Genomic DNA, 12,325 nt, shown 5'->3' with positions numbered 1-12,325 from the left:
TAAAGCGTCCTCTCCATCCCTTCACCCAGCCCCACTGCCCTACTGTCTCCTGGCCAGGTGCGTCCTCCCACCCCTGCCTCCACTCTGCTCCAGTGCCCCCTGCCCCACAGCCACACTCTTTCAGCGGAAATGCAGCTCTCGTGCTCATGCTCACTTATCCTGGCGTCCCAGGCTCTCTACAACTGGCCTCCCATTGTCATACCCGTCCTGCCTGAGAACGTGTGTTCTCGAGTGGGGCCACCTGTCCTTTACCACTTGTGGGTCTTTGGTCCTCGTGGGTCCTCACTATTCTGTAAGCGCCTCAAGGCCTTGCCTGAGCCCTAGATCCGGGAGCTGCCACTCTCCTCCTGGCTGTGCTGTCCTGATGGAAATGCCCATGTGTGAACAGCAACAGCTCAAATGCCATCACGGTCACTGGTGAACAAGCAAGCTTCTAATGCATATCCCAAAGTGCCTCAGCACCTAGCACACAGCAGATTCAGCAAACACAGGCGGGTTTCAGTTCCTATTTCCTTGTCAAACTCTTACTGGAATCGTAAACTTGGCAGGATCTGTAACTTGAAAACATCTATGGGCTGGGTGCAGGGGCTCATGCCTGTCATCCTAGCATCTTGAGAGGCCAAGGCGGGAGAACTGCTTGAGGCCAGGAGTTCAAGACCAGTCTGGGCAATATAGCAAAATCCCATCTCTACCAAAAATACAAAAAACGTTTAGCTGGGCGTGGCGGCAAATGTATGTAAGTCCCAGCTACTCTGAAGGCTGAGGTAGGAGGACTGCTTCAGGCTGGCAGGTCAAGGCTGCAGTGAGCTGTGATGGTACCACTGCATTCCAGCTTGGGTGACAGAGTGAGACTCTCTCAAAAAAGAAAAAGAAAAAAATGTGTGGAATCCAAGAAACCATCCCGCAGTCTGTTGCTACTGTGTAAATGACTGCACGACTACGTAAATGACTGCACGACTACGTAAATGACTGCACGACTACGTAAATGACTGCACGACTACGTAAATGACTGCACGACTACGTAAATGACTGCACGACTACGTAAATGACTGCACGACTACGTAAATGACTGCACGACTACGTAAATGACTGCACGACTACGTAAATGACTGCACGACTATGTAAATGACTGCACGACTACATAAATGACTGCACGACTATGTAAATGACTGCATGACTACGTAAATGACTGCACGACTATGTAAATGACTGCACGACTACATAAATGACTGCACGACTACGTAAATGACTGCACGACTACGTAAATGACTGCACGACTATGTAAATGACTGCACGACTACATAAATGACTGCACGACTATGTAAATGACTGCACGACTACATAAATGACTGCACGACTATGTAAATGACTGCACGACTACATAAATGACTGCACGACTATGTAAATGACTGCACGACTATGTAAATGACTGCATGGCAAAAGGGGCTCAGTGAAGACTTCTGCCTTCTCTTCATCCTGGATTAAGAACACACACTAGGAATGGAGAGAGAATATATGTGACACGGACAGGAGGCAGGGAAATACTGGCGAGGGCTTCACACTCAAGCCTGGACCCACGGCCCAAAGTGAGAACTATCCCTGTTTTCCCGCCTGAATGTTGCCTTTTGGCCTGTTCTGCCCCCTATCCTGTGCCCATAAGAACCCCAGACTCCAGACTTAGGGGACACACACAGAAGAGAGACGCGTCTGAGCGAAGAGAGGATACGAAGCAGCTGGATGTTGGAGAGGAGTTTGGCTGAGGATGGCCAGACTCCAGGGGAAAATTATCTTCCTGCTGTAACCCCTTGTCAGCTTCCCTTTCTGCTGAGACCACTTCCACAGCTCAATAAAGTCCTCCACATTCATCATCCTTCAATTTGTTCGTGTGACCTGATTCTTGCTGGACGCTGGACAAGAACTCAGGTACCAAGAGGGCAGGGTGTAAAGGCTGTCACCCTGGCCCTCCAGAGCTGATTAACACTCAACGCTGACTGTAACACACGCTTTCTGGGGCTCCAGGGGTCACAGACACCCCCTCCTGGACGGCAAAGCTAAAAGAGCATTGTAATGTGCTTGGAGGATGCCGTGAGGCCAGCGCAGAGCCTGCTCCCGCTAGAGAGGAGCGTTCCTTTGCTCTGGTTCCCGCACCTGTCTGTTCATGTGGTCCCTCCTGTAAGAGATTGAGTGGCGGCCGAGCAAACGAGCCACCCCCTTTGCGAGTCCTGGGAAGGGGTCAAGGGAACTCTCCAGTCTCATATGCAGGTTTATATGCACTATTTTTGCATATGCTTTTATAAATTTTATACTCCACTTGAAAAATTTAAGAGTACTGCCAATATCTTTCCATGCCAACAGGCACACTTTAGGACATCATTTACAACTGTATCTCAATACGTAAAATCACCTCTCCTAACGATCAATGGGACTGAACAGGAACACATACGCAGAAAGATCGAGTACAAATGGGAGTTCAGCGCGTCGTAAAGAAGGCTCTGTGAGTCACTGGGGAAAACATGTATGACTTAGTGAATGTGTTGCATCTAGCGACAGGCTCCTCAAACTGAAATTAATTCCAAGTGTGGCAGGTCAAAAACGTACCAGAGGAAGAAAAGTTTGTGACACTGATGACAAACAGCTAACATGAAGCAGCACAGACAAAGAAAGGGCCCTTCCTGGGGCCGGAAGAAACACAGGCCCAGGCTAAGGGAAAGTCAGTTCAAAAGGCAGCAGACAAGGCCAAGAAACATCAGCAAAGTGGCCGGGCCAGTGGCTCAGGCCTGTGATCCCAGCACTTTGAGAAGCTGAGGCGGGCGGATCACGAGGTCAAGAGATCGAGACCATCCTGGCCAACATGGTAAAACCCTGTCTCTACTAAAAATACAAAAATTAGCCGGGCGTGGTGGCACCCGCCTATAGCCCCAGCTACTTGAGAGGCTGAGGCAGGAGAATCACTTGAATCCGGGAGGCAGAGGTTGCAGTGAGCCAACTGAGCCGAGATCGCACCACTGCACTCCAACCTGGAGGCAGAACGAGACTCCGTCTCAAAAAAAAAAAAAAGACATCAGCAAAGTGACTCAGTATTACTTATCATTAAATATGTCAGTTAAAGCGGATGCTGCTTTCCCACTGAAAGGCTGATGGTACCCAATGCCGACAGGGGCATGAAGAAACAGTTCTCATACTCCACGGGCACCAATAAAACTGCTACAATCCCTTCAGAGGTCAACTGAGCAGTATCTCAAATTAAAAAAAGAACTCCATGGTGAGGATTTCCCCCATGAGTGCACTCACTGGAGTACACAAGATACAGGACACAGATGGGTGATGGCATTGTTCACAAAGACAGACCTGAGACGTGGCTCACATTTCCCACAGCAGGGGAGGGGCACACACAGAGCGGGTGATTTACAGGTAAACTACTTACAGTCATTCGGTCAATAAATATCTACCAAGTGCCTGTAACACACCAAACACTACTGTAAGCATTGATAACAGAAGGATCTCTACTGTAAGTCAAAGATGTCAGAAAAATACGTAGGGTATGATCCCATAACTGTGAGGTTTTACATCTCTACATACATGAATCGAATTGAGTTTTTCCCCTCAAGGATTCACAGGAAACAAAGGGAGGGGATACACACGACGGAGCATCATTCAACCGCAAAAAGGAAGGGGGTCCAACGCGGCTGCCACATGGCTGGACCGGAGGACACCACGCTAGGCGAAGTCAGCCAGGCACAGAAGCACAGAAGCACAGACACGGCAGAATCCCACTCACAGGCAGTCCCCAGGAGTCCCGTTCAGAGGCTGAAAGCAGGTGGGTGTCAGGGCTGGGGGAGGGGAGAGCAGGGAGTTACTATTTAATGGCTAAAGAGTTTTGGTTTTAGAAGATGGACATTCTGGGAATGGATGGGTGGTAATGGTTGCACAGTGTGAATACACTTAATGCCAGCATAAACGGCACAGTTAAAAAAGGTAAAATGGTAACCTTTATGTTAAAAACTCAAACTACAGAAGGGAGAGAATTGAGAGGAATTTTAAAAAATGCCATTTCCACAGGAATTTAAAAAAATACACAAGAAAGAAAGGACCTTTTCTCTTTTATACCTTTCTGTAGCATTTGAACTTTAAAAATAATATGTATACATCAGTTTTATAAAAAGCAAAGTAAAGACAGAGAAGTGACTGTCCTTCAGGCACATAAGCTGCTCTGTGGCTGTTTTTAGTTAACTTTAAGGTGACAGTAAAATTCCTGCCATGTTACGCCAGGCCTTGTATAAGGGAGTGTCCTCATGCCACCCTGCAGAGTCAGCCTGAGCTAGCCATGGCTCCAACAGACCTGGGGGTGCCATGAGCCTCCTGGTGCTGATGTGCCCTCAGCCACGCTGGCTCCCTCACCCAGGGTGTGCGGTGGCCAAACATGGTTTTGTCTCAAGTCCTCCTGGACTCCGAGAATTTTACAACTACACAGCTGGGTCAAATGTCAACATCAGTGAGTAAAGTAGATGCTAGAATACTTAGTAAAGTCAAGGGTAACCTGTCCCAGAAGTTGTTTTAGGCTAAAAATATTTTTGAGTTTGATTTTTATTTATGACAATTGCCAATTTAATTACAAGTATTTTTGTTTCAGAAGCAAATAAAGACATTTATCATCATCTGCTACAACCATTACACTTTTGTTGAAATGGCTTGGTAGCTGTAATCTGCACATACACACACATATATCCAGGGAGAGCATTCTAGTGATTTAAACACTCGTTTCCATTTTCTACAGATTCAAAAACCAATGCCTGCAAACAGGAGAGGTGAGAGAAATGTACGTATAAAAATAAATAGGACAGATTGAGACCATCTTGGCTAACATGATGAAACCCCGTCTCTACTAAAAATGCAAAAAAATTAGCCGGGCGCAGTGACAGGCGCCTGTAGTCCCAGCTACTCGGGAGGCTGAGGCAGGGGAATGGCGTGAACCCAGGAGGCAGAGGTTGCAGTGAGCCGAGATTGTGCCACTGCACTCCAGCCTGGGTGACAGAGTGAGACTCTGTCTCAAAAAAACAAATAAGTAAAATAAAATAAATAAATAGGACAAAGGCCTAAGCTGTAACATATTTTGTGTTTATAAGGAAATAATTCTGGTTGCTGTGATGTGGAACTACAGTAGATTGGGAAAAACTGGGTTAGTGATAAATTATAGTTGTGACTGAATTTCACTGGAAATTTTATTACAACATACAGATACAGTCATGTAATATAAATGGTTAAAGTATTCTCACGAATGTCTTTTGATGAACCCCTTTATCCACTGCACAAATGATATCAAAACACGATAACCCATACGCCACTGTAACAGGTCGCTTACTTTCTTAAATTCCCTTCCCTTCTTGCCACATGCATATTTTCATGGCTGTAACCACAGAAGTGGATGTATTTTATATTGTGCTTCTCTTGCTTATTACATCAGAAGCATTTTCTGTGTGGCTACAAGCGTCCTCATGATCATTTTTGTTGTTGTGTATTTCATCCCCTTATTGCTGCCGAATATCTTTTTTTTTCTTTTGAGACAAAGTCTTGCTCTGTCACCAGGCTGGAGCACAGTGGCGTGATCTCAGCTCACTGCAACCTCCATCTCCCGGGTTCAAGCGATTCCCCTGCCTCAGCATCCGGAGTAGCTGGGACTACAGGCGCGCAACACCATGCCTGGCTAATTTTTTGTATTTTAGTAGGGATGGAGTTTTAACATGTGGGACAGGATGGTCTCAATCTCCTGACCTTGTGATTCACCTGCCTTGGCCTCCCAAAGTGCTGGGATTATAGGCGTGAGCCACCATGCCTGGCCATCCTTTTTTTTTTGAGATGGAGTCTCGCTCTGTCGCCCAGGCTGGAGTACAGTGGCGGGATCATAGCTTGCTGCAAACTCTGCCTGCCAGGTTCGAGAGATTCTCCTGCCTCAGCCTCCCGAGTAGCCGGGGTTACATGCATGCGCCACCATGCCCGGCTAATTTTTTGTATTTTTAGAAGAGACGAGGTTTCACCATGTTGGCCAGGCTAATCTCAAACTGCTGGCCTCAGGCGATCCACCCGCCTTGGCCTCTCAAAGTGCTGGTATTACAGGTGTGAGTCACCACACCCAGCCAAGAAATCCTATTAAAGCTAAGGAATGACCAGAGATCCTTTTGCCATAACAGGCTGAAGTGAGGAGCCAGGAGGCAGCCCCGACTCTGAAGAGCCGTGGAAAGGCTGTGAGATGGTGTCCTGCGGGGCTGCTGGGGGTTCCTACCTTCCCTGAAAATGTTCATTTCTGGGACTGGCAAGTCGAACGGCTCAGAAGACTGGGCACCACCGACCTGTGGAGCTGAGGCTACAGTGGGTGGCCCGGGCACTCCGGAATCAGGGGCAGGAGCCCACCCTGTGGCACTCGGGCACTCGACAGGTCTCACACAGACTCATCTTCTCTGCTCCTCTTATGTAACTCTCCCCTCCCTGCTCATCATATTATTTCTGAGGCCTCCTGCCAGATGTGAGGGGATTTCAGACTGACTCCCAAAACAGGAAAGCTGATTCAGCCTTCTGCATCATTTCAAAAGTCTGAGCCCAGAATGTTGTTTCCACACAAAAACAAGCGGAGTGACTTCAAGCAGAGAATCAGTTTTGAATAATGGTCCTGGACTCTTAGAAATGTCAGCATAATTAAAGTGAAAGGCTCATTCTATACTACGGGAAAAAAAGAGCTACAAAAGACACGTGGGGCCACTTGGAGCAATGTGACTGCGGCCTGCAGAGGAAGTGATGTACCATCAGTGGGCAATCTGCATGCGGCACTGTGTTTCCCAGGAGAAGGCCCTTCATGGGTATTCAGGGTAGAGCGGTCACCACGTCTGCAAACGACTCTCAGAGAGGGTGAGCACGCATGGGTCAACGTGCCCACATATAGATGAGTAAGCATGCGCATGCAATCGCCTGGGCACTGGGGGCATCTTACCATTCTTTCCAATTTTTTGAAGGTTTGCAAACTTTTCAAAAAGTAAAATTCCCAGAGTTACTATCTTTTTTATTCTTTCCAACTTTTATTTATTTCATCACCCAGGCAGTGAGCACAGTAGCTAATAGGGAGGTTTTTCATCTTTACCTTCCTCACTCCCTCCCTCCCCACTCAATGAGGCCCTCGTGTCTGCTGTTCTCTTCTCTGTGTCCATGTGCACTCAATGTTTAGCTACCACTTATAAGCGAGAACATGTGGTGTTTGATTTTCTGTTCCTGTGTTCATTCATTTTTTTTTAGGAGAGAGATTAGGTTGAGAAAGATTTTATAAAAAGATTTTTTAAGTGCTCTTGAAATAACATAAAACCACAACTTTTTAGCTATTGTCTAATTGTAGATCTAAACCCATCCTAATATTATAGTTCAAATGTTAAGTCAGCTTTTATCTACAATTATAGGACTAGTTACTAAAATGCCCAGTTTTGTCATAGTTTATTGATACAAAGACAATCCTCCTTTAATCCTCAAAGGATGTGTCCTACTCTATTATTTTTCTTACTTTAAAAGAGTTATGTCTCCAAAATGCTCCTAAACTCCCCAAAGAATTTCTGGATATTCTTGTAGTTTAAATACAAAATAAAATTCAGAGACAGAACTGCTATAAAAAATCTAAAATTAAACTTAAAAGATTCTAAATTGATGTGACTAAAAAAAAAAAAAAAGCAGTGTTTTTGCTGAATATGATTAATTACGGTACTGCTGCTGCTGAAGGCATCAGTGTTTCCTGAAGGCCTCTGGTCTCAGACACCCATGTGAGCAATTCCCCTGGCACAGGAGCCAGTGTCTACTGAAGGCCTCTGTTCTGAGCACCTTCCCTTGGTGCAGGAGACTTGTAAGGCAGCCATGTGATGATCCCCATGTAAGGCCATATCTTTGCTCACACCACTGAGGAAGGAGCCATGTACTCCCGGAATCTGTTCTCTTAACTCCCTCTTCCTTTTTCTCTTTAATTAAAGTGTTGACATTGATACAGACTGTGGCAAAAGGATTTCTGCCCTAAGTGTGAGCTCAGTACTGGTGCTGCTGCAGAGGCGGGGCTCCAGGGAAGTGTATCCACCACATTTCCCCAGCAGGACCCATGGGAGTGACTCCCCAGGCCCTCCTGCCCGCCCCATAAGGGCAGCCATGAAGCAGAGGCTCCCCCGAAATCGCAGGCAGTATTTGCTGTTTATGTGAATGTGCACTTACGGGGCAAACTCTTGTCAAATTGTTCGATTCACAGCTATAAAGCAAAAGCCAACCCACGTAGGAAGGAAGAGCTGGGGGCTCATATCCCTCACTCAGGCCAGAGACAGGCAGCTGGAGGGAGACACATCCTCCCTGCTTCTATGTACCACGCAGCCCCGCAAATACCAATGTGGGATTTCTTTACTATACCTCAACACTGAAAGGACTCTCCTCAATTTTCCCAGCTTCTGCTTCCGGCAGAGGATTTTTGAGGGTCTGTAAAAATAATGCCGCTTTCCTTTTACGTTCTGCTTGAAGCTGCTTCTCTTTCGACTCCTTAGACGCCTGGGCCAGCTTTTCCCGGGCAGCAGCTGCGAGGCGATCTTCCAGCTTTTGCTTTGCTTAAGGAATAAACAAAGAGAAAAGAGAAGTTTAGAGCAAGCAGTATTTTATCTGATCTTAATTTTCACAGGTTGCAAAAGCGTCATACGATGCAGTCAGTTAAAGTTTCTGAATAGGTACATATATCGGACAAATCAAATTTTGAAAGAATTAGTTTATAACGTGCCCTTTTTTGGATATTTTACTTTTAGAGTTAGAAGGCTGATGAGACTCTATACTAACGAAAGCTGGAATAATGAAAACCTCAGAATGGCTCTCAACATATATCCAAAATATTCACACCAGGCAATGGATACTCTATGAGAAGTGTTTTATTCCAAATGATCCGACAGTTGGTTAGTTTACACACAGGAAGTACAGATTCAGATGTACAGGCATGAGTACAAGTTTGCTCAGGGAGAACGCCACAGCACAATGGAAGTTCTTGATGGTGGATTGTGGTTGAAAAATGGCCTTTTTTTTTTTTTTTGTGAGACAGAGTTTTGCTCTTGCTGCCCAGGCTGGAGTGCAATGGCGCGATCTCGGCTCATTGCAACCTCTGCCTCCCGGGTTCAAGCAATTCTCCTGCCTCAGCCTCCCAAGTAGCTGGGATTATAGGCGTGCGCCACCATGCCTGGCTAATTGTTTTTTTTTAGTGGAAACGGGGTCTCACCATGTTGGCCAGGCTGGTCTCTAACTCCTGACCTCAGGTGATCCACCCACCTCAGCCTCCCAAAGTGCTGGGATTACAGGCATGAGCCACCTCGCCCGGCCTGAAAATTGGCCTCTTTTAAATGTTGCTTGATCTGAATGTGTGTATACAGGAAAAGCAATTTAAGAAAATCAGTTAGAATAGATAACAACCACAATGCAGCAACCATTATTTGACTGCTTTAATGCAGAATAGAATTTATTTTGGAGTCAGGATGGGAAGACTATATGCTGTCCCCATGCTACCGGCAGTGTTGGAGCGGGTGTGGTGGCCACGCTGTGGCCCATGAAGATGAGCTGCAGCCCGAAAACCAGCTGGGTACACACCACCTTCAAGGGCCCAATGGTTCTGTTGGGAGGCAGCCTCACGAAAGGGCATCTCCTAGTTTGGTTCCTGAGCTGGGAAGCAAGGCTGAGCCTTTTACCCTGGGGCTGCCAGCCAAGCGCAAAGTGAGCCTCCATTAATGCATTCCACTGTGGCGCATGAGGGCTAAGACGGCCAACTCAGTTTCTTCGAAAACAAACTGCCAACGGCACTGCATTTGAGGTTCAGTGAAGAGCAGAGCTCATTCCTCTAACAGAGAACGTTTCAAAACCTCAGACATGTTACACAACTCCCAAATGGGTCTGATTTCCAAAGGCTTCAGATTCTAGTTGGCAGCCTTGAGGTTTTTTGGCTTAGCAGATAAATCTTATATTTATGTATTTCCTTTCTTTCAAGAAGTTTAAAAGCTATCAACAAACCTTGCTTTGCTTCTAGCTCCTCCTGGGTAAGTTGAGGCTTCTTCTCCTCAACAACTACACAGGGTGGGGCAACTGCTGGGTTAGTGTTTGCAGCACTACTAGAACTTTCTTGGCCTTCTTTGCTTTCTTCATCATCATCACTGTCATCATCTAGCTTAACACGATTTTTTTCCAGGGGAAGCAGATCATTTTCTTTGGCCTTGATTGCAAAGCTTATTGGAGCAAAGGAAGCTATTGAGGAAAGGTGAGAATTATGATACATGTTACAGAGTGGAAATCTTTGCAGGCCCTGCTACCCACCTGAGCACAGGCTGCTGGGAAGGGGATGACCAGCATGGAGCCACATCATACACAGGGTCTCTGGTGGGGATGCCGTGCCATCAGAGCAGACCTGGACAGACATGCACTGCACGGCGCTGGGCTGGGGCAAGCCCCTGAATTGTGCTGTGAGAATGACACTGACTGGGCACTGCATGGCAAGGGCACACTTGCTGATGCCAGGGCAGTCACCTGCAATTTTAAACGGCCAATTCTTGTCATTTCTCTCTCTTTTTTTTTTTGAGATGGAGTCTCGCTCTGTTGCCCAGGCTGGAGTGCAGTGGCACGATCTTGGCTCACTGCAACCTCTACCTCCCAGGTTCAAGCGATTCTACTGCCTCAGCCTCCCGAGTAGCTGGGATTACAGGCGCCCGCCACCACGCCCGGCTAAATTTTTGTATTTTTAGTAGAGATGGGGTTTCACCGTGTTAGCCAGGATGGTCTTGATATCCTGGCCTTGGGATCCACCCGCCTCGGCCTCCCAAAGTGCTGGGATTACAGGCGTGAGCCACTGTGCCCGGCCTCATTTTTCTTTAAAAAAAAAAAAAAAAAAAAAGCTCACGGCTCAGCATATATCTAAATTTGCTTCAGGAGGCATATGATGTGACTCCACTATAAACAGGTCTCTTTCAAAAATTCCCCATGATACAAAATAGCCTTTTCTTACAAACCAAAAATTACAGAATCCATGCCTTTATTCAGCAAACATTTTTACCTACTTTGTGACAGGCATTATGTTAGACCATTTTCCACACCTGTAAGAAAATTTCAAACCCAGCGTAACAAAAATTTAGAAGCAATCCCTCCTCCTAGAATATCCAGAAAGTTTAATTTAAGGGAAATATGGAGGCCCTGAAGAAAAAAAATCATCTTCCCTGCCCCACCACTCAGTGAACACAGAGTCCCTTTCTCTTTCAGATGCTGTGATAAATGGCTCTTGACAAGAGCTAACTGGTTGCAATAAGATACAGTATTTTAAAAAACCATTAGTTGTTATTTATGAAGAATATTCAAGTAACCCACAATGAAGGGGATGCTAAGTGCACCGCAAACCAGGTGACTGAGAGGGAGGTGGGTTCTGGGTAAACAAGGAAGCTTCTGGAAGGGCTGCAACTTATGTTTGTGATGCTCTGCGGCACACGGCGGGCTACCTGGCCAGCCCCTGGGGGAGGTCCTCCCGCTTTAGCAATTTACGGCTTCAAACCCGGTGTGACGTGAAGTAGACAGTTAAGTATGTGATAGCCCGGACCCTCTGAAATATAACCACTTTTCATCAGCAACTGCCTCAAGGGACAGGGCACACACCAAGACACTAATACCGGGAGAGCAGTACTTTATAACGTCAAAATAATAAGGAGCAGGGCCGGCAGCTGAAGCCAGATGATGAGCACATGTGTGGGGCGTGAGTGGGCATTATATGATATTGTTTTCGTACATGTTTGAGATTTTCCATAAGAAAAAAAAAAAACTGACAGGGCACAGTGGGTCATGCCTGTAATCCCAGCACTTTGGGAGGCCGAGGTGGGTGGATCACAAGGTTAGGAGTTCAAGACCAGCCTGGCCAACATCGTGAAATCCTGTCTCTACTAAAAATATACAAATTAGCTGGGTGCGGTGGCGGGTGCCTGTAATCCCAGCTACTTGGGAGGCTGAGACAGGAGAATCACTTGAACCCGGGAGGCGGAGGTTACAGTGGGCTGAGATCACACCACTGCACTGCACCAGCCTGGGCGACAGAGTGAGATTCTGTCTCAAAAAACAAAACAAAAAAAACAAGGGGCTAGACTAAAACATATCACGAAATGATTTAATAACAATTATTTCCAAACCATCTCCCCAAATTAGAAAAATATGCAATCAACAAATAAGAGTATTAAGATGAAAGCTTCTGGAACACTTTCTAGTGATGCTTATTTCATTTTACATTTTATTTTCTTAATATTTTTTGAGACAGGGTTTCACTGTA

At 46.3% G+C, this 12,325-nt stretch overlaps 1 protein-coding gene across 7 annotated transcripts in view; it reads right to left on the bottom strand.

The window, feature by feature from the left end:
- SFSWAP (splicing factor SWAP) overlaps positions 1–12,325 on the bottom strand; it is a 94,194-nt gene that overhangs the window by 27,049 nt on the left and 54,820 nt on the right. For 4 of the 7 annotated variants that reach the window (XM_005572640.4, XM_005572641.4, XM_045366313.3 and 1 more), the window contains exons 12-13: positions 10,042–10,272; positions 8,416–8,606 (exon numbers count right to left, since the gene is read on the bottom strand). In XM_005572640.4, the coding sequence (XP_005572697.3) occupies positions 8,416–8,606; positions 10,042–10,272 (422 nt within the window). The remainder of the gene's footprint in view (positions 1–8,415; positions 8,607–10,041; positions 10,273–12,325) is intronic. The other 3 variants (XM_005572642.4, XM_074008431.1, XM_074008429.1) reach the window with 1 other exon arrangement.

The sequence above is a fragment of the Macaca fascicularis genome, chromosome 11 (genome assembly GCF_037993035.2).
Source record: "Macaca fascicularis isolate 582-1 chromosome 11, T2T-MFA8v1.1".
NCBI lineage: Eukaryota > Metazoa > Chordata > Mammalia > Primates > Cercopithecidae > Macaca > Macaca fascicularis.
The sequence above is the reverse complement of the archived record's forward strand: the minus strand, read 5'-3'. Positions and strand labels throughout refer to the sequence as shown.